Source organism: Protopterus annectens, chromosome 3.part1 (assembly GCF_019279795.1).
Source record: "Protopterus annectens isolate FY-2018-M chromosome 3.part1, PAN1.0, whole genome shotgun sequence".
Lineage (NCBI taxonomy): Eukaryota > Metazoa > Chordata > Ceratodontiformes > Protopteridae > Protopterus > Protopterus annectens.
The window spans coordinates 360,684,840-360,703,725 of NC_056732.1; the positions used below are offsets into that span (position 1 = coordinate 360,684,840).

General features: G+C 40.0%; 1 protein-coding gene across 3 annotated transcripts in view; it reads right to left on the minus strand.

Annotated features, from left to right (window-relative positions):
- Nucleotides 1-353: 353 nt before the first annotated feature.
- Nucleotides 354-18,886, minus strand: part of LOC122798124 (leukocyte elastase inhibitor-like) — a 524,655-nt gene continuing 506,122 nt past the window's right edge. For all 3 annotated transcript variants that reach the window (XM_044066821.1, XM_044066820.1, XM_044066822.1), the window contains exon 7: nucleotides 354-821. In XM_044066821.1, coding sequence (XP_043922756.1) covers nucleotides 417-821 — 405 coding nt within the window. In that variant the 3' untranslated portion in view covers nucleotides 354-416. The remainder of the gene's footprint in view (nucleotides 822-18,886) is intronic.

Genomic DNA, 18,886 nt, shown 5'->3' on the forward strand with positions numbered 1-18,886 from the left:
TATGTTACCCCTTGGAAGAAATGTAAAATGTTAACAAATGGACAACTCATGCAGACAAAATATTAATCTTTAATGTTATCAGCTATTCCATGTACTGAGTAACCAGACTCGAAAACAGTACATATGACACTACCACCATGGCTGACTGGATGAAGGACAGAAACCAGCACTGTTAATGATAATAACTTGTTGGAAAGCAAGCAATACAGCACTTCAGGACTGATTTTATTGTTTTATACCATAAGCCATTTGGGTAGCAGCAACTCTTTAATTTCAACACACTCCAGAAATAATGGCATTACACAATAAGCAAGCACTCGGGTATTTTTAATGGTGGAGTTATAAACTTTACAAAAGCTTATTTCATTATTCAGATGAAAGAAACAGCATCTAAACAATGCTACTGCATAAAGAGCTTATGGGGAACAGAATCTGCCAAGGAAAAGGATGGTGGAGGTTTTACAATCTAGAATAGTGAATAGAAATGGATGGTCAGCATTAAACTGCTCAAACCGTGGTGCACAACGGAGCATCATGACAGCCGCAGTGGCAGCTGCTGCCTCTGTTCCCTCCTCATTTACTTCCACAAATGCTTTATGGACCACCTTTGACAAATGTAGATCATTTCTGTCTGACATTCCAGAGAAGTTAGCCTGTCCTGGGCTGAATGCATCTACCATTCCCATGCTTATCAGCTTTGGCTTAAGATCATAGCTATCCTCAAGCTTAAATTTTGGAATTTGCACCATGATTTCCATATTGTCCATCATGTTGGGATTGGTCCACTCCACCAAATTCTGATAGCTTAGATTCTTCTCAACCTAATAAATATTACACAAAATGTTAGCTTCAAAGTGCATTATCCAACAACTAAAACCAAAATGCATTACTTATTTTTAACTTTGTAAAGACATGCAAAGACTTATGGGACAGAAACGTTTCAGTAAGTGCAACCTGAAAAATTTATTTTAATTTGTGATCTCTTCTATGCTGTGCTGGATCCAAAGTCTTCTTAAGACACACAGTCTTGCTGTGCTGTTTACTGCTGAATCAGAGAAACAGAGCTTTGCATGACTCCATCTGTAGTCTATTTAAAGCACCAAGCCTTTCAAACTGCACACTGATAAAGAAATATATTTTGCAGCTATAAGCACAGTTACAGATGACTTATTTTTTATAATAAACCACACGTACTCTGTCAGTTTTGTAGCATATATTTACAAAGGTTTCCTTCATTACAGATATGAATGATGACTTCTAAAAAATACCTCTCTCTGTCCCTTTCTCACATAGCAGAATTACAACAGTTGTTATATGAGGTGCTAGTCTGCACAGATTATTTCCTCTTGGTATTTTTTTGGCCTTCTGTGGGAAGTCACATAATGACTGTTTTAGACTTTTCTATTGTCCCGTCAGCAGTTCTGCTGATGTGAAAATGCACAAATGCACGCAATCAGAAAAACAGAAAAATGAAAGGAAACACCTGTTCTGTTCCTTCTGAAAAAAAGAACACGTATTGCTGAGTTTATAAAAAAGGATGTCTGTTAATCATGTAACGCTTACTTTCCAATACTTCTTTGATAGGCTTTTTCTTTTTGATGCTGTGAAGAGAAGCCTGTCTGTTATACATACAGTATGAATGCACATTTTACATTGCTAAACTCTATACATATATTCAAGCAAACTTTTTATTCTATGCTTTATCTTTCAGCATATTTACAACAGAATTATTCTCAGCCTTATATTCGTAATCTCTAACACAACCAGTGGATTTGAATGAATCCTATATCTTCCTTAACTAACCTTTCTAAACTTATCATTGCAAAAAAGTGATTCACAGAACTGCTAATGTACACAAAAGCTGCAAATAACCTTCCCTGTTGTCATCTATCACACTGAGTGGATTAGAATCCATCATAGGGAGACAGAGGAAGGAAACTCAACTACTCCTAAATATCTATACAAAAACACTTCTTGCTTGGGGTTATTAAATTAGACAATGCTCAAGATGTTTCCAGTAATTTCACAGAAAAGTACAGTTGTAATCAGCTGTAAATAAAACAGGTATCAAGAAGAGATGGGTTGATCAATTGAAACTAATCTAATACTTTTATTATGAAATGCAAATCCATTTCCAAAATGGCAATATAACAAGTTGGCATCTGTGGTTTATTTTACGGGACTCTGTAGTATCAAAGCACTTTTATTTCATTCTACTCAGATATTTAGCAAATATTACGCCATTTTTTTGAAATCTGGATCAGATATAATTTTCAGGATAAAAAGGCATCCTAAAGGGAATGGTAACGATCAGTCCTAAGAAATAAAAACAAACAAGTAAACCACTTGCAACCTAATATAATGAAGAATATAAAATTAAGATCGAGATTTACTGTAATACTGGTTCTTAGCTTGACAAAATTACAGTGCTTGCAGGATATTGTCCTTATGCATGTTCATATAGCCTTTATTTCTAGTTTTGCAGAAACTTTAGAACAATTACTACATAATCACATTCAGCTTGCTGAATGTGGTGACACTGGCAACCATGCAATTAAGCACTTCTTACATATGTAACCTGTATGAAAAATAAATTTCTCAAGTGCTTTACCAGAAGCCACAAGTAGTAAATAAGTATGGTATCTGGTAAAGATATGGCCAGATCCTAAAAGAATTGCTCTTGGTCTAAGCCTGCCCCAATTCTGAAAGAATTGATATTGGTGTAGGTGACTTACTTCAGTGTAAGGCTAATTTATATACAGGCTACAGTGGGGGGGCAGACTCCATAAGACCTGCTCTCAGTGTAAGTGGTCACTTACACTGAAAGCAAGTCTTTTGAAATTGGGCCCATAATGTTAACATTCGCACACACTGTTAACCCTTAGCCTTGAAACTTGTCAAGCTTTCATGAATTTGCAGACTATAAGTGATTAATTGAAAAATTGCACTGTTGACCTTATCACGGTGTGCGGGTAGCTGGAAATGAATGTATCTTCAATACTGCAAACAAATGGAGAGACTATATACTGCTAAGACAAAGGGATCCACTACATGGGTCACAGGATAATGTGAAGTTGAAAGATTACTATATATATATATGGGTCCTCTTCAAATTACCAAAACGTCAGTTCGCCGACACGCGGAAGAGGAACGCGAAAGGACCGACAACGCAGTTGACCAACATGCTGAAATCCCGACAGCTGGAAGACCGACAAGGGTAACGTGTAAGCGCGACTTGGTAAGTATGCGATAGTGAGGGATTTTGGATTAGGGAGCGGACAGGTAAGTGTGCAATAGTGAGGGATTTAGGGTTAGGGTGTGTGAAAGGTGAGTGTGCGGTAGTGTCGGAGTTAGGGTTTGGGTAATGTAAGTGTGTGTTAGTGATGGGTTTATGTTTTAGGGTGGGTTAAGTAAGTTAGGAATAGGGTGCAGGTAGAGATGCGTGTCTGGTACTGTTGGACCTTAGGGTTAGGGTGGGTTAAGTGAGTTAGGGTTAGGGTGCAGGTAGGAGTAAGTGTCTTGGGAGTGTCGGACCTTAGGGTTAGGCTAGTGGATATGTAATGTAGTGTAATGTGTTGTTCACGTTTAGTGTCGGTGTAATGGTGTTCGTGTTTGCGTTGTCGGTTATTTGGTGTCGGTGGTTTGTGTGTCGCCGAACTGGCGGTCGGTGTTCTAAAGTAGACCCATATATATATATATATATATATATATATATATATATATATATATATACATATAGATAGATATATATAGATAGATATATATATATACATAGATATATATATAGATATGTATAGATATATAGATATATATATATATAGATAGATATATGGCTACCCTAGTTCACTAGGCTCTAATTGGTCATCAAAATTAAACAACTTACTAATAAATAAATGTTACTGCCTCTGGAATAAAGATGTTACACAATTATTTTAATTATCTTTAAATTGGAACTTAACTTAGTGTCCAAAATTTGAATAAATTATGACTTTAGAAATTACACCCTCACCCACTGTAATACTGGAATAAAAAGACTTTTTAATAAAAAATCTTTCATTCATTTATATCTCATCAACATACGTTTTTTAACAAGCATGTACAATCCAGTATTTAGCTCAGTGAGATAGAAGGACGGAGCCCTAGCTACAACTCAGAAGGCCAGTGTTCAATTAGAGCCCTTGGCCTTGAAGGGATCTGAAGAGAGAAATTAAGGGCTGTGCCTGCTCACGTTTCTTGGGTGTGGGAGGGATGATGACTGCATGCTGATGAGTTGTTCAGCTTTTGTGTTGCCTTTGCTGACCAAACAGCAAAGCAGGATACATGTCAGGCTGAGATGGGGGTGAATCACAGTCTAGAAGGTATATTACAAGTGAAGGAGTGTGGCCACAGTGTCACACTGCATCTCCTAGATGGCACCAAGATAGGCATGCCACCACAGAAGTAGGAACATTTTCCTTATAGGTCTTGATTCCTGGAAGTGAGCTTGGCGGTTGCACAAGATACAGGTCCTAAATCTACCAGTCAGCAGGATGATGGTCACTCTCCAGTTCACCCAACCCTTACTCCTGGTGCCTGATGGAGAGAAAAAGAGCCAAGAGGGTGACAGAGAACTAACCACTTGCAGAGGCAGAAGTACAAATAATGCAAAATTCAGTCACATAATGATTTTTTTTAATAGGGATTTGTACAAATGTTGTGCGTGCCTTTGCACAGGCTGCTCAGCTATGCAAGAAAATGTGGCACAGAATTAAATAATTGCAGTGCACTGGAGCAGACTGTATACACCACTTGTAGAGAAGTAAACGATGCAGTAGATATGCATACAGACACAGACATACAGTGACAAATGCATAGGAATGTAGGGAAACATATGTACAGTGGATATAAAAAGTTTATGCACCCCTATTGAAATGCCATTTTTTTGTGATATACAAAAAATGAGACCATGATAAATAATTTCAAAACTTTTCCCACCTTTAATGTGACCTGTATCCTGTACAATTCAATTGAAAAACAAACAAATCTGTTAGGGGAAAAAATATAACAAAAATAAAAAATGTACAATAAGCTGGTTGCATAAGTGTGCACACCCTTAAACTAATACTTTGTTGAAGCACCTTTTGATTTAATTACAGCATTCAGTCTTGGGTACACACCTGCCATCAATTAAACTGACTCTAGTTAACCCCAAATAAAGTTCAGCTGTCCTAGTAGGATTTTCCTGACATTTACTCAGTTGCCTGCTAAATTGTTTTCAGTAAACTCTTAGGTTTACCTCTACCCATGATACAGCTGTAATATTAATTTTGGACCTCATATGTGCAACTTTTTTTCTTCATAGAATTGTTGATTCATTGTGGTAGTTTTGTGCTAAATGAAATTGGGAAGTTTTCAAACGGAGTCTCCACCAAAATATTGAACTTTCTGTTATGAAAACAAAATGGCAATTCGTACTTTTTTTAAGTTAAGTGTCTTATGCAAAACCAAACCCAGCACTCCTCCACATGGGGGCTGTTCTTCAACATTGCCTGCTACTTATCATAATCATCTTACTTTCAAAAAGTCTGATTGTCCAGAACAGATGTTATAATGACTGAATGAGCTGTTAAAAAATGTGTGTTCCTTTTCTGATAACTGTACTGTAAGCAGAAGGCAAAGAAGTCTGATAGATGTCAGTTTAAAACACTGATGTACCTCAGCAACTGACTGCCATGCAAGCTCTATGAATATATAAATGGGATGGAAAAGTCAATAGACTTAATGGTGTGTGTGTGTGTGTGTGTGTGTGTGTGTGTGTGTGTGTGTGTGTGTGTGTGTGTGTGTGTGTGTGTGTGTGTGTGTACTGCAATAGCTGTGGTGTAGAAGGTGATGGGTAACTTCTTGCCTTCTTTTCAGTACAATCAAGAATCTTTCTGGGTTCACTCTTATTTAGTTTACATCTGCATGGCGTGCGAGATCTAACACTTTTCCTCAGATCATTTTTTGTAAACAAAGATGTGATTCAGTAGGATATGCAGGAGTTTTTAAATGGACTGAAGCTTACAATAGGTAGGTCTACTGTCTGCTTCACATACTTGTACACGCACGCACACACACACACACACACTAAAAAGCTCACCTATTTTTTCATGTTTTGTATTACCTTAAATGCTAACAAATTTCCTTTTACACATCAGTGATACAGCAGACGTTTAAGAGTTAAAATACTGTGCTGCTCTTACTGTCCTGTAAGGATATTCCATGGGGGGATATCATCATCCACTACAGGTTGTGAATAATGATAATATTCATAATAGTTTCATGGGAAACAGCAATTCTCCGCATAACACCTAATTACCTCACTGGCATACACAAACACATCATAATTACAATCTGTCCACTAGCATTTTATTGCAAAAAATTGGTTAGATAAATTCAAGATTACTTGGGAAAATTTCAAGGTAATGGCAACGAAATTCATAACCTCGCATAAATTGGTAACTAAGAACCCCAATAAAGTATCATACCTTCAAACTTATTGGAGTGTGGTAGTGCTAAAATTGAATTCATCCTCAAGTCTTGGTGAGTACCTTCGCGAGGTAGACCCTGTTTTTCACAAAATCTCACCAAGGCGACACTGATATATACAGACTGTATTTATATAGCATACATCATGGACAGAAGTAAATCAAAAATAAAAAAGATAGCTGGGTACACAAAACCCAGATTAAAAAAGTGCCCAATCCTGGTAGGCGCACTGGTGTCAGGACTGGAAATAATGACAGTGTAGAATCCTCAAAATATGGAAACAATCCTACAATGGGGCCAGGCCTGTTGTAGAAGGAAGTAGCAGCCCACAAAAACAACAATTGATTGGCCAAAGAAGAGCCATAAAGACGACAGAATGGACTATTGAGGATAAGAAATAAATTATGTATTGTTACTATTATGTAAAAAGCCCAGAATTTCCAGACACAGGATATACAAAACGATTAAGAGAGAAATTAGAGGAATGACAAATACTTCCGCAGGAAAAACTGTCACAAGCTTCAAATAAAAATCTGCTTTCATTAATACAACAGATTTTTGAAAAACAGTATATAGATCAAGAAACTTTGATCTCTTTGGTAAAAGAAACCTCTGAGAAAGTGAGGAAGTATAAACAACAAAACCTAGAGAAATTTGAAAAATATAAAAAAGAAATATGGACATCGGAAAGAAAGAGAGATTTGATATGGTACAATATTTATGCAAAGGAGAAACCCAAGTTAACTAATATACAGAAGGCAGCTTCAAAGATATTCGAAGAACAATATAGGCAAAGGCATCCAGATATGAAAAATTTCACAATAAAAGACTAAAAGCACAAAAATTTAATGTAGAAAAGCCGATTAGTAAAGTAGAAGTTAAAGAAATAGAAGTTGAAGTTATGGAGTGCCTGCAAAGTGAAGGATTTAATGTAGAAGGTCTAAAACAGATTACATCACAGCATGGAGCGAGTCCCCAGAATAAGGAAAAGCAAGAATATCAGGAGACATGTGAAGAAAAAATATGGACAGGGGAAAGGAAAAAAGATTTAATATGGTATAACATTTATGCAAAGGAGAAAGCAAATCTAACCAATACAAAAAGAGCAGCACCAAAGATATTTGAAGAAAAATATAGGCAAAGGAATCCAGATATGGAAAACTTTACAATACAAAAAATAAGATGACTAAGAGGAAAAAGTAGAAAAAGAGATTAGTAATTGAGAAGTCAAAGAAATAGAAACTAAGGTAATGGAACAGCTGCAAAGAGAAGGATTCAGTGTAGAAAATCAAATGCAAAAAGCACCACAACAGGATAGAGCAATGCATATCAAAATTAAGGGGAAATCAGTGGAACAGGAAACAGGTCAGGTGCCATATAAAGATATTTCGGAGCCTTCCATAGAAAACCAGTATAAAAGTTCACTTAAAGCTAGACGGGAAGTAAAGGAACAGGAAACTCTGATGCAGTCAGTGTTGAGGAGTGATAGGCCAGTGAGTTTCCATATGATGAAATTGAAGAGAATGTGCCACAAGAAGATGTTATAGAACTTTCTATAGAATGACACAGGAAATGGAAAATAATGGATGGGCCCTCGGTTTGGAAGAAAAGGAGTTAAGAGAAGAGTTGCATGATTTAATAGACAAAGACAGATATATCAAGATCAATGAGAGAAATAGACTGCAGAAGGTTAATAAAACCCCAAAAGTCAGAAGCTTGATAAAACAAATACACAGTAATTAGAACTGTCCATAGAGACCAATGAGATATAACAGAAGTAAACAGAATATATTACTGTGCTGCTAAATTAACTGATAAAATTCTACCACAGGAACATAGGGTAGCGAGGGAAAGGGGGGGTGAAAGTGAATACCATCATAGAAATATCGAACAGAGAAAACTATAAAGCAGCAAAGACAAGAAGTGTCATTGTTAGAAGATTATAGAAGAGGGAACAGATCAACAAAAACACTAAGAAAGACAGATGTGATAAAAGTAGTGTGCAATATTAGAAGAGACCAGGATCTATTATGCACTATTGGAGACAAACTAAAAATTTCGAAGCATACGGAAAGACTCAGAAGATACGAAGATAAATATACAGGAAAAGCACAAAATAAGCAATTTACTGATGACCCAGAAAAGTTTCATAGAGAAATGGGAAATAAGGTAAAAGGAACTTATCGACCACCAAAAAAAGAGGAAGTAGATACATTTTGGAGAAGTATCTATGAGGATCCTGTGGAACATAAAGATGCTAAATGGACAGAAGAAGTAAGAAAGAATAAGAAGTTTAAAGGTACAAGATATGAAATGGGATGAAATAACAGCCAGAGAGATTGAAACAAACTTGAGAAAAACCTCTAATTGGAAAACCCCAGGCCCAGATGCGGTACCTAACTTCTGGTTTAAAGTATTAACTTCTTTACACGAGGATCTAGCCATGAGTAAGAACTACTTATATGCATACCCTGAACAGACACCGCACTGGTTAACAACAGAAAAAACAATGCTCTTACTTAAGAGTCAACCTGCAAGCTACCCTAAAAATTATAGACCAATAACTTGCCTTCCGACGACGTATAAACTATACACAGGGATTGACGCCGACAGAGTTTATAGTCATTTAGAAGAAAACTCAATTATGGCAGTAGAATAAAAGGGCAATAAAAGAAAGTCATATGGAACAAAGGATCATTTGTTAAATAAAATTATAGTGGAGAACTGTAAGAAAGGAAATAATCTAAGTATGGCATGGATTGACTATAAAAAAGCATTTGATGGTATCCCACATTCATGGATAAAGAGTGCTTAAAAATGTATAAGATACATCCTACACTTATTGACTACATTACAATAACCATGAAACAGTGGCAGACCACTTTGCAATTAAGCCAAAACAAGAAAGTTTAATGACTTCTCATCTTCTCTTTGTCAATGATTTTAAAAGGTATAGCTCATCAGATGAGGAACTGAAAGCACAGCTGCAGGTTGTCAAAACTTTTTCAGATGATATTGGAATGTCATTTGGTCTTGATAAATGTGCAAAAGCAACCTTTAAAAAAGGAAAACTGCAGCACCAGGAAAACATCAGTTTGGGACAATAATGTGATATAAAACAACTTGAGCAAGAGGGGGGTGTATAAATACTTGGAAACTGATGAAGAATCAGCAATAAAACATGAACAAATGCGAATAAAGCTTAGTAAAGAGTACTTTAGAAGACTTAAATTAATCCTGAAATCAGTATTGACACCTAGGAATAAGATCCAAGCTATAAATCAATTTGCTCTTCCTGTCCTAACTTATAGTTTTGGAGTGATTGATTGGCCCCAAAAATTGTTGGATAGATTGGATATTAAAACAAGAAGGATACTTCATGCTCACCAAATAATTTATAAATATCAGTGTATATCAAGATTATATATTCCCCATTCTGAAAGAGGGATGGGCCTCCTTGAAATTGATTACAAGTATAGATCTGCAAATGAGAGACTTCACACATTTACTGACCTCACAAGATCTAAATGTGGTGAAAGTTTTGAAACATGAGGAGAATAAATCTAAGATGACATCTCTGCTTAATTTAGCAGAAGCATATTGACGTCAAGCACAAATGGAAATCAAACCAGAAGTGGATAAAAAAAGTACAGTTTTGTACCTACCATAAATGTAGATGTTCGAAGATCCACATTGCTGCAGTCCTTACACTTGGGTAGTCCGCTGTCCTCGGTCGGCCCGAATATCAAAGTATAAGGCTGACGTCGGTCAAGGCGCATTTGACTGACATCAGGACGTCAGGGTACAAATGCGCATGACCGACGTCATATCCTCAGTCTTTTCTTGCCCCAGATGTCAGAAGACCCTAAAAAAAAAGGTCAAAACCAAAAGACAGCAAACAAACAACCAACCACCCTTGCACTAATTATATGTACAATATATACAATATACACAATATTTACAACCCAACCCAAACCACCTCTAACTACAGAGGGAAGGAGGGAGGGTAAATTGGACTGCAATGTGGATCTTCGAACATCTACATTTATGGTAGGTACAAAACTGTACTATGTTCTTCATCTCACATTGCTGCAGTCCTTACACTTGGGTAGAATCCCAAAGCAGAGGTAAGGGAGGATGGCCAAACTAAGGAAGCAGGAGCTGCCAAAATGCCCTGCAAAACAACAGTGGCGAAACCAGCCCTGGATTTAGAGTAAAGTGGTAGGTGATAATGCCTAGAGAAAGTATGCACTGAACTCCAAGTAGCTGCCTCCAAAATATCCTTGGTTGCCACTCCCTCAAAAGGCTGTCGAAGTGGCAGTAGCCCTAGTGGAATGAGGCCTAATCCCAGCTGGAATCTCCTTGCCATGATGGGAATAACAGAAAGCAATGCAAAACCCAATCCACTTAGAAATAGTTTGTTTTGACACAGGCTTGCCCTGAGAACTCAAAGCAAAAGAAACAAACAACTGCTGAGACTGCCTGAACCCTTTAGTTCTGTCCAAATAATATCGCAACTGCCTGTGTACATCTAAAGTGTGCAAAATCTTTTCCCTTTATTTTGGGGATTTGCATAAAAAGTAGGCAAATGAATAGTTTGGTTTAAAGCCACACTAGAAACCACCTTAGGCATAAAGGAAGGATTAGTAATGAAAGATACCCTATCCTTATGGAAAATCAAGAAAGGCTCAACTGCCATAAGGGCCTGTAATTCAGAAACCCTTCTTGCAGAGGTAATGGCCAACAAAAAGCAGTCTTCCATGATAAATATTTCAACTCAGAAGTAGCTGCAGGCTCAAAAGGTTGTAGAGTGAGTTTCTCCAACACAAAATTGAGATCCCATGCAGGAGTAGGAGCTCTACGTGGGGGTCTTATATTCTTTGCCCCTCTAAGAAATTGCTTGAACAAAGGATGAGAAAACAATGGAGGGTCACATTCATAGTGAGCTGAAATTGCTGCAGCATGAACCTTAATAGAAGAGAAGGACAAACCTTTGTCCAGTAACTCAGTAAGATATTGAAGAGCCACACTTAAATTAGGCTCAGAAACATCAAAATCCTTTGCTGCACTCCAAAATAAAAATCTCTTCCATTTATCTGCATACACTTTCCTTGTACTAGGCCTTCTAGCTTCCAAAATCACATTCAAAACTTGTTGCAGAAGTTGAGACCCTCTATGGTTCAAAACAGAATATGCCAGGCTGTTAGGTGAAGAGAGTGAAGTTTGACATTGAGCAAATGGCTGTCCTCCTGTGACAACAGGTGTGGAATCGAAGGCAAAGGCCATGGAGGCTTCCATCAGACTTCTCAGTAATGGGTACCAGTGCTGTTGAGGCCAATCTGGAGCTATTAAAATCATCCTTGGCTTGTCCTGTCTGACCTTTAGAAGTACCTTTGAGAGGAGAGGCAGAGGTGGAAAGGCATACACATGAAGATTGCTCCAATTGAAAGAAAGAGCATCCACTTTCCAAGCTGTGGGATGAAACCTTTTGTGCAAAACTTTGGCAGCTGATGGTTTAGTGGAGAAGCGAACAGATCTATGTCTGGAGTTCCCATGACACTGTCAATTTCTGAAATACATGAGGATCCAATTTCCACTCGTGGGGATCCATAATTGCCTGCTCAACACATCTGCTAAGGAGTTCTGTGCTCCTGGCAGAAACCTTGCCTGAAGATTGAGCTGTAAACTGAGAGCAGTCTCCCACAAAATCATTGCTTGCCTGCATAGAGGATAAGAATGTGTTCCCCTTGCTTGTTGATGTACCACATGACAGTTGTGTTGTCTGTTAGAATCAACACCTGCCCTGGAAGAAGTAAATCCTTGAAAGCTATTAATGCAAACTGGACTGCTAACATCTCCTTCAGATTGATATGTAGATGTTGTAGTCTGGCAGGCCACTTGTCTTGTATCCACTTTCCATTTAGATGAGCTCCCAAGCTTTGTCTGAGGCATCTGTCATTAAAATCTGACTCGCCTCTGGCCGGGTCACAGAGAGTCCCTTGTTTAGGTGACATTCCTGAGCCCACCACAAAATTCCTTTTGAATGCAAGGTATTATTTGAATGACAGTGTCCAGATCCTGGCAGTGCTGTGTCCATACATTTTTGAGATACCATTGCAGCTTCCTCATATGCAGTTTGGCATTGGGAAGCACCAGAATACAAGATGCCATGAACCCTAAGGCTTGAAGGACTGTCCTTGCAGTCAGCCCGGACTGATGAGATAGTTGATGGAAGTAAAGGGAAAGACTCTTGTTTGTCCGAGGTTAAAAAGGCCATCTGGGATGCTGTATTCAGTCTTACACCCAGAAAGCACATGTCTTGAGAGGGTACTAGACTGGACTTTATTTCGTTCACAGAATACCCCAGGCATCTTAGCACTGCTATCACATATTCCAAATGATGAAGAAGCTCTTCCCTTCCTTGAGCCAGAATCAGGCAGTCGTCCAAATAAGGATAGGTCTGTATTCCTTTTAGCCTGAAGAAAGCTATCACTGGAGCCAGAACTTTCGTGAACACTCTGGGCGCAGTAGATAAGCCAAAGGGCAATGCAGAGAACTGATAATGAAAAGTACCAGCCCGAAAACGCAGGAACCTCCTGCAGCTGGGCCTGATAGGAACATGAAGGTAAGCCTCCTTGAGATCCAAAGTTACCATCCAATGATCTTTGCCCAGCAGAGGTAAAAGCTGTTGTAACGTCAACATTTTGAACTTGGGAATGTCCAGATAAGTGTTGAGGATAGATAAATCCAAAATTGGTCTCCACGTGTTCCCCTTCTTTGGAACTAGGAACAGGCGAGAATAAAATCCTAGGCCCACTTCTGGCATAGGGACCGGCTGTATGGCTCCTAGTTGAAGTAACAGAGAAATTTGCTTGCGAGCCTCTATTCTTTGTTGAGGAGGAACGTCTGGCATGCCTCTGAAAGGAGGCAAGGTATGGAAATAAAACCTGTAACCTTGGTGTATGATATCCAATATAATTAAACTCCAATTTTCTTTGAAAAGTGCCAACCTTCCTCCCAAAGGTGCTGCCAGACGAGAAGGCTCTGGCAGCTGAAAAGGTAGGTCATTGGGTCTGTTTACGAAAGGACTGACCCCTGCCCTCACCAGAAGACTGTGCAGGAGAACTCCCTGTTCTAGGCCTGAAAGAGCCCTGAGCTCTGCCCCTACCACGTCTAGATCTACCCCTAGACTGGGAATCATAAGGAGGATACGTCCACCCTTTAGCAGGCCAATTTCTACTAAACTTTGGAGGCTGAACCTGCAAAAAATCTTTAACAGTCTGCATAGACTTAGCCTTGTCTTCCATTTTCTTTAAAACTGCCTCAACAGGAGAACCAAACAACACATCAGATTGTAAAGGAGCATCTAAAATCCTTGTTTTAACATGGTCAGATAAATTTTGATCCCTCAGCCAGGCGTGCCTGAAGAACTGACCCAGTGGCAGCCACTAGACGAGGCCTGTACAGCATCAAAACCACATTGCAAAGAATGCTTACCCACCTGTTCAGAAACATGTACCAAACCTTGTAACTCTTTACAATCAATACCTTCCGCCAGAGCATCAACCTTAGACTTCAACTGTGAAAGGAGATAGTTTTGATATTTTAACATGTGAAACTGGCAATTCAAAGCCCTCATAGCCAGAGTGGAAGAAGTATAAACTTTCTTTCCCCATCTATCCAAGGCCCTGGCTTCTTTATCTGCAGGAACCGGATTCTTGACAACAGAAGCCTTAACACCTTTAGGCCCCTGGCTAACAGTTTCTGGGTCTGCCCTAGGACTCTTAAACAGATACTTATGAGCTTCAGGCACCCTGTAATACCTATCCGGTTTAACAGGAGCAGGAGGCAAAGAATCAGGATTAAGAGAAGCCTCTGTAAAAACATCTTCCACTACATCCAAAACAGGAGGCATAGCTAAAGGCCTATGCTGGGGTAAAAACAAAAATTCCCTAAGCCTTTTCCTGGAATCAGAGAAGTCCTGACCTTCCCACTTAAAATGCTCCCTCATGGAATGAAGAGTTTCTGAAAAAGAAAAATCCTCAGGAGAAGCAGAAGGAGTAGAATCATCCACATCAGAATCAGAATAAGGAGAGTACTCCTGCAAGTCTTCAGCCGAAGACTCTGAAACATCCGAAGCCTGCTCAAAACTCCCTAGCTCAGGCTCCACCCTAGGTCTCTTATCAGGAGGGGGCAAAGAACCCCTAATCAAAGTAATCAAATCTTCTGCCATTTTAAGCATATGCTTCTTGGGCACAGATCCTGAAGAACTAGGGGTGACACCAACAGAAGCTAAACCTGGCCTGCCCCTGGGAGAAGCCTTGGAAACAGAAGGAGAGGGCCTAACCACCCTAGGCAGGGGGAGTATAGTAATCTGAGAAGCCCCATCAGCCTGGCCTGCCTCCTGAGAGGCCACATCCTGCAATAACAAAGTGTCTCCCTGGGATCCCAAAGAAACCTCCGTGGAACCACCGCTCCACCGACACCTCTAAAGAACCGGCGTCCGGTACTGACGGTTCGTCTAGCCTAGGTTTAACTGCTTTGTCCTTGCGCTTCTTGAAGAAGCGCCGGAGCATCCGACAGCATTTTATAATTGCACCGCTCAAGACTAACCTGGCACAATCTAATCTTCTTTATAGTGCTATTGAATCTAGCACAAGAGCGACACCCAACAACGTCGTGCCGTGCCCAGGCCCTAAACAAGGAATACACAAAGTATGATAGTCTCTATGCGTATCTGTTTCCCACAAGAAATACAATTATTCACTTTTTCTGACATCCGGTAAACCACTGAGGCAAGAAAAACTAAAATATTCCCCAACGGGTACTTAGCCAACTTTGACTCGGTCTGAAACTCCGAAATCGAACAATTTCAGAACGCCAACCAGCACTTGCAACGCTGCTTCTGCATCGGACCATGCGGCAAAAAAGACTGAGGATATGACGTCGGTCATGCGCATTTGTACCCTGACGTCCTGATGTCAGTCAAATGCGCCTTGACCGACGTCAGCCTTATACTTTGATATTCGGGCCGACCGAGGACAGCGGACTACCCAAGTGTAAGGACTGCAGCAATGTGAGATGAAGAACATCAGACAGCAACTGAATGTGCTAAAAAACAAAAGAAAGAATATAAGGTGAATGAACAGATGAGAAGGCAAGAAATGTGAAAAAAAAACATAAATATAGCTGCAAGCATATAAAACTTCTGGAAGAGCCTCAATTTGATCAAGGACGAATGCAGGAATGGTTAAGGATAGGTGAATTTCCATCAAGCAATGAAAGGTTAATATTGGCAGCCCAAGATAGTGGGCTACATACACAGTGGTTTACCAAGTCCATTGAACATGTGGGAGAAACAGACATATGTAGGTTTTGTGGAAGCGAATTGGAAACAGTCACATACCTTACTGCTGGTTGCAACTCTCTAACGGCAGAGGGACTGTATACTGAAAGGCATAATAATGTGGCGAGATTGTTACACTGGAGATTGTGCAAACAATATGGTATCAAAGTGGCTGAAAAAAGTACAGTTTTGTACCTACCATAAATGTAGATGTTCGAGGATCCACATTGCTGCAGTCATAACCTGTGGGTAGTCCGCTGTCCTCGGTCGGCCCGAATACCAAAGTGTTAGGCTGGCGTCGGTCATGGTCGCTCAGATCTGACGTCAGTACGCAGTGGTACTAAAGCGCATGACCGATGCCATATCCTCAGTCTTTCTTGCCCCAGATGTCAGAAGGCCTAAAAAGAAAAGGCCGTAGCCAAAAATTGAAAATACCCAACCACCAATGTAGAAAAATAATTACCCCAAAAGCAACACAGCAACCCCAAACTACAGAGGGGAAGGAGGGAGGGAAAATTGGACTGCAGCAATGTGGATCCTCGAACATCTACATTTATGGTAGGTACAAAACTGTACTATGTTCTTCGTCTCACATTGCTGCAGTCATAACCTGTGGGTAGAATCCCAAAGCAAAGGTAAGGGAGGTTGGCAAAATTAAAAAGCATTAGGAGCTGCTAACATGCCCTGTAAAACTGCAGTGGCAAACCCAGCCCTAGACTTAGAATAAAGAGGGAAATGGTAATGTTTAGTAAAGTGTGCACTGAACTCTAAGTAGCTGCCTCCAAAATATCTTTAGTAGCTACTCCCCTTAAAAAGGCAGTAGAAGTGGCAGTAGCCCTAGTGGAATGAGGTCTGATCCCAGCCGGAACATCCTTTCCATGATGAGAATAACAAAAAGCAATACAATGGCCAATCCACTTAGAAATAGTTTGCTTTGAAACAGCTTTTCCTTGTGAACCCAAAGCAAAAGAAATGAATAACTGTTGAGTCTGCCTGAACCCTTTAGTTCTGCTCAAATAACAGCGTAACTGCCTGTGAATATCCAAATAATGCAAAATTTTTTCCCCTTTATTTTGGGGATCAGCATAAAAAGTAGGCAAATGAATAGATTGGTTTAAGGCCACATTAGAAACAACTTTAGGCATAAAAGTAGGGTTAGTACGCAAGGATACCCTATCCTTATGGAATATCAGGAAGGGTTCAACTGCCATTAGAGCCTGTAATTCAGATACCCTCCTAGCAGACGTAATGGCCAACAAAAAGCAGTCTTCCAAGACAAAAACTTCAACTCAGATGTAGCTGCAGGCTCAAAAGGAGGTAAAGTGAGTTTTTCCAACACAAAATTGAGATCCCATGAAGGAGTAGGAGCTCTACGTGGGGGTCTTATGTTCTTTGCCCCTCTAAGAAATTGCTTAAACAAAGGGTGATAAAATAATGGTGGGTCACAATCATAGTGAGCAGAAATGGCTGCAGCATGAACTTTCACGGAGGAGAAAGACAAACCCTTGTCTAATAATTCTGTAAGGTACTGTAGTGTAACACTCAAATTAGGCACTGAAACATCAAAGCTCTTTGCTGTGCTCCAAAGAAAAAATCTCCTCCATTTATCAGCATAAACTTTCCTAGTACTAGGTCGCCTGGCTTCCAATATGACATTCAAAACTTGTTGAGGAAGCTGCGACCCCCCAGGGTCTAAAACAGAATATGCCAGGCTGTTAGATGCAGGGACTGTATCCTGACATTGAGGAAATGATTGCTTGCCTGGGACAAAAGGTGTGGAATTGGTGGCAAAGGCCAAGGAGGCTCCTGTACTAAACTCCTCAGGAGAGGATACCAGTGCTGTCGTGGCCAATCTGGAGCTATTAAAATCATGCAAGGCTTGTCCTGTCTGACCTTCAAGAGCACCTTGGGAAGGAGAGGCAGAGGAGGAAAAGCATAGACGTGAAGGTTGTTCCAACTGAAAGATAGAGCATCCACTTTCCAAGCTTTTGGGTGAAACATCTTTGTGCAAAATTTTGGCAGTTGGAAATTTAGTGGAGAAGCGAACAGATCTATGTCTGGAGTTCCCTGCCACTGTCAACCGTTGAAATACATGAGGATCCAATTTCCACTCGTGGGGATCCACCATCTGTCTGCTCAAAACATCTGCTAAGGAGTTCTGTGCTCCTGGCAGAAACCTTGCTTGAAGAGTGACGTGCAAACTCAGAGCAGTCTCCCACAAAATCATAGCTTGTCTGCAAAGAGGGTACGAATGGGTTCCCCCTGCTTGTTGATGTACCACATGACTGTTGTGTTGTCTGTTTGAATCAACACCTGTCCCGGTTGAAGTAGATCCTTGAAAGCCATCAGTGCAAATTGGACTGCTAACATCTCCTTCATGTTGATATGCAAATGCTGTAGTCTGGGAGGCCACGTGTCTTGAATCCATTTCCCATTGAAGTGTGCTCCCAAGCCATGTCTGAGGCATCTGTCGTTAAGATCTGACTCGCCTCTGGTCGGGTCACAGAGAGTCCCTTGTTTAGGTGACATTCCTGAGCCCACCACAAAAATTCCTTTTGGATGCAAGGTATTATCTGAATGACAGTGTCCAAATCGTGGCAGTGTTGAGTCCATACACTTTTGAGATACCATTGTAGCTTCCTCATATGTAGTTTGGCATTGGGAAGTACCAGAATACAAGATGCCATGAACCCCAAGGCTTGAAGGACTGTCCTTGCAGTCAGCCTGGACAGTAGGGACAATTGCTGGAAGTATAGGGGAAGATTTCTTTGTTTGTCCGGGGTCAAAAAAGCCATCTGAGAGGCTGTATTCAGTCTCACACCCAGAAAGCACATGTCCTGAGAGGGTACTAGACTGGACTTTGTTTCGTTCACAGAATACCCTAGGCACCTTAAAACTGCCATTACATACTGTAGATGCTGAAGTAACTTGACTTTGTCTTGAGCAAGAATCAGGCAATCGTCCAGATAAGGATAAATTTGTATTCCTCTTAGTCTTAAGAAGGCTATCACAGGAGCCAGAACCTTTGTGAAC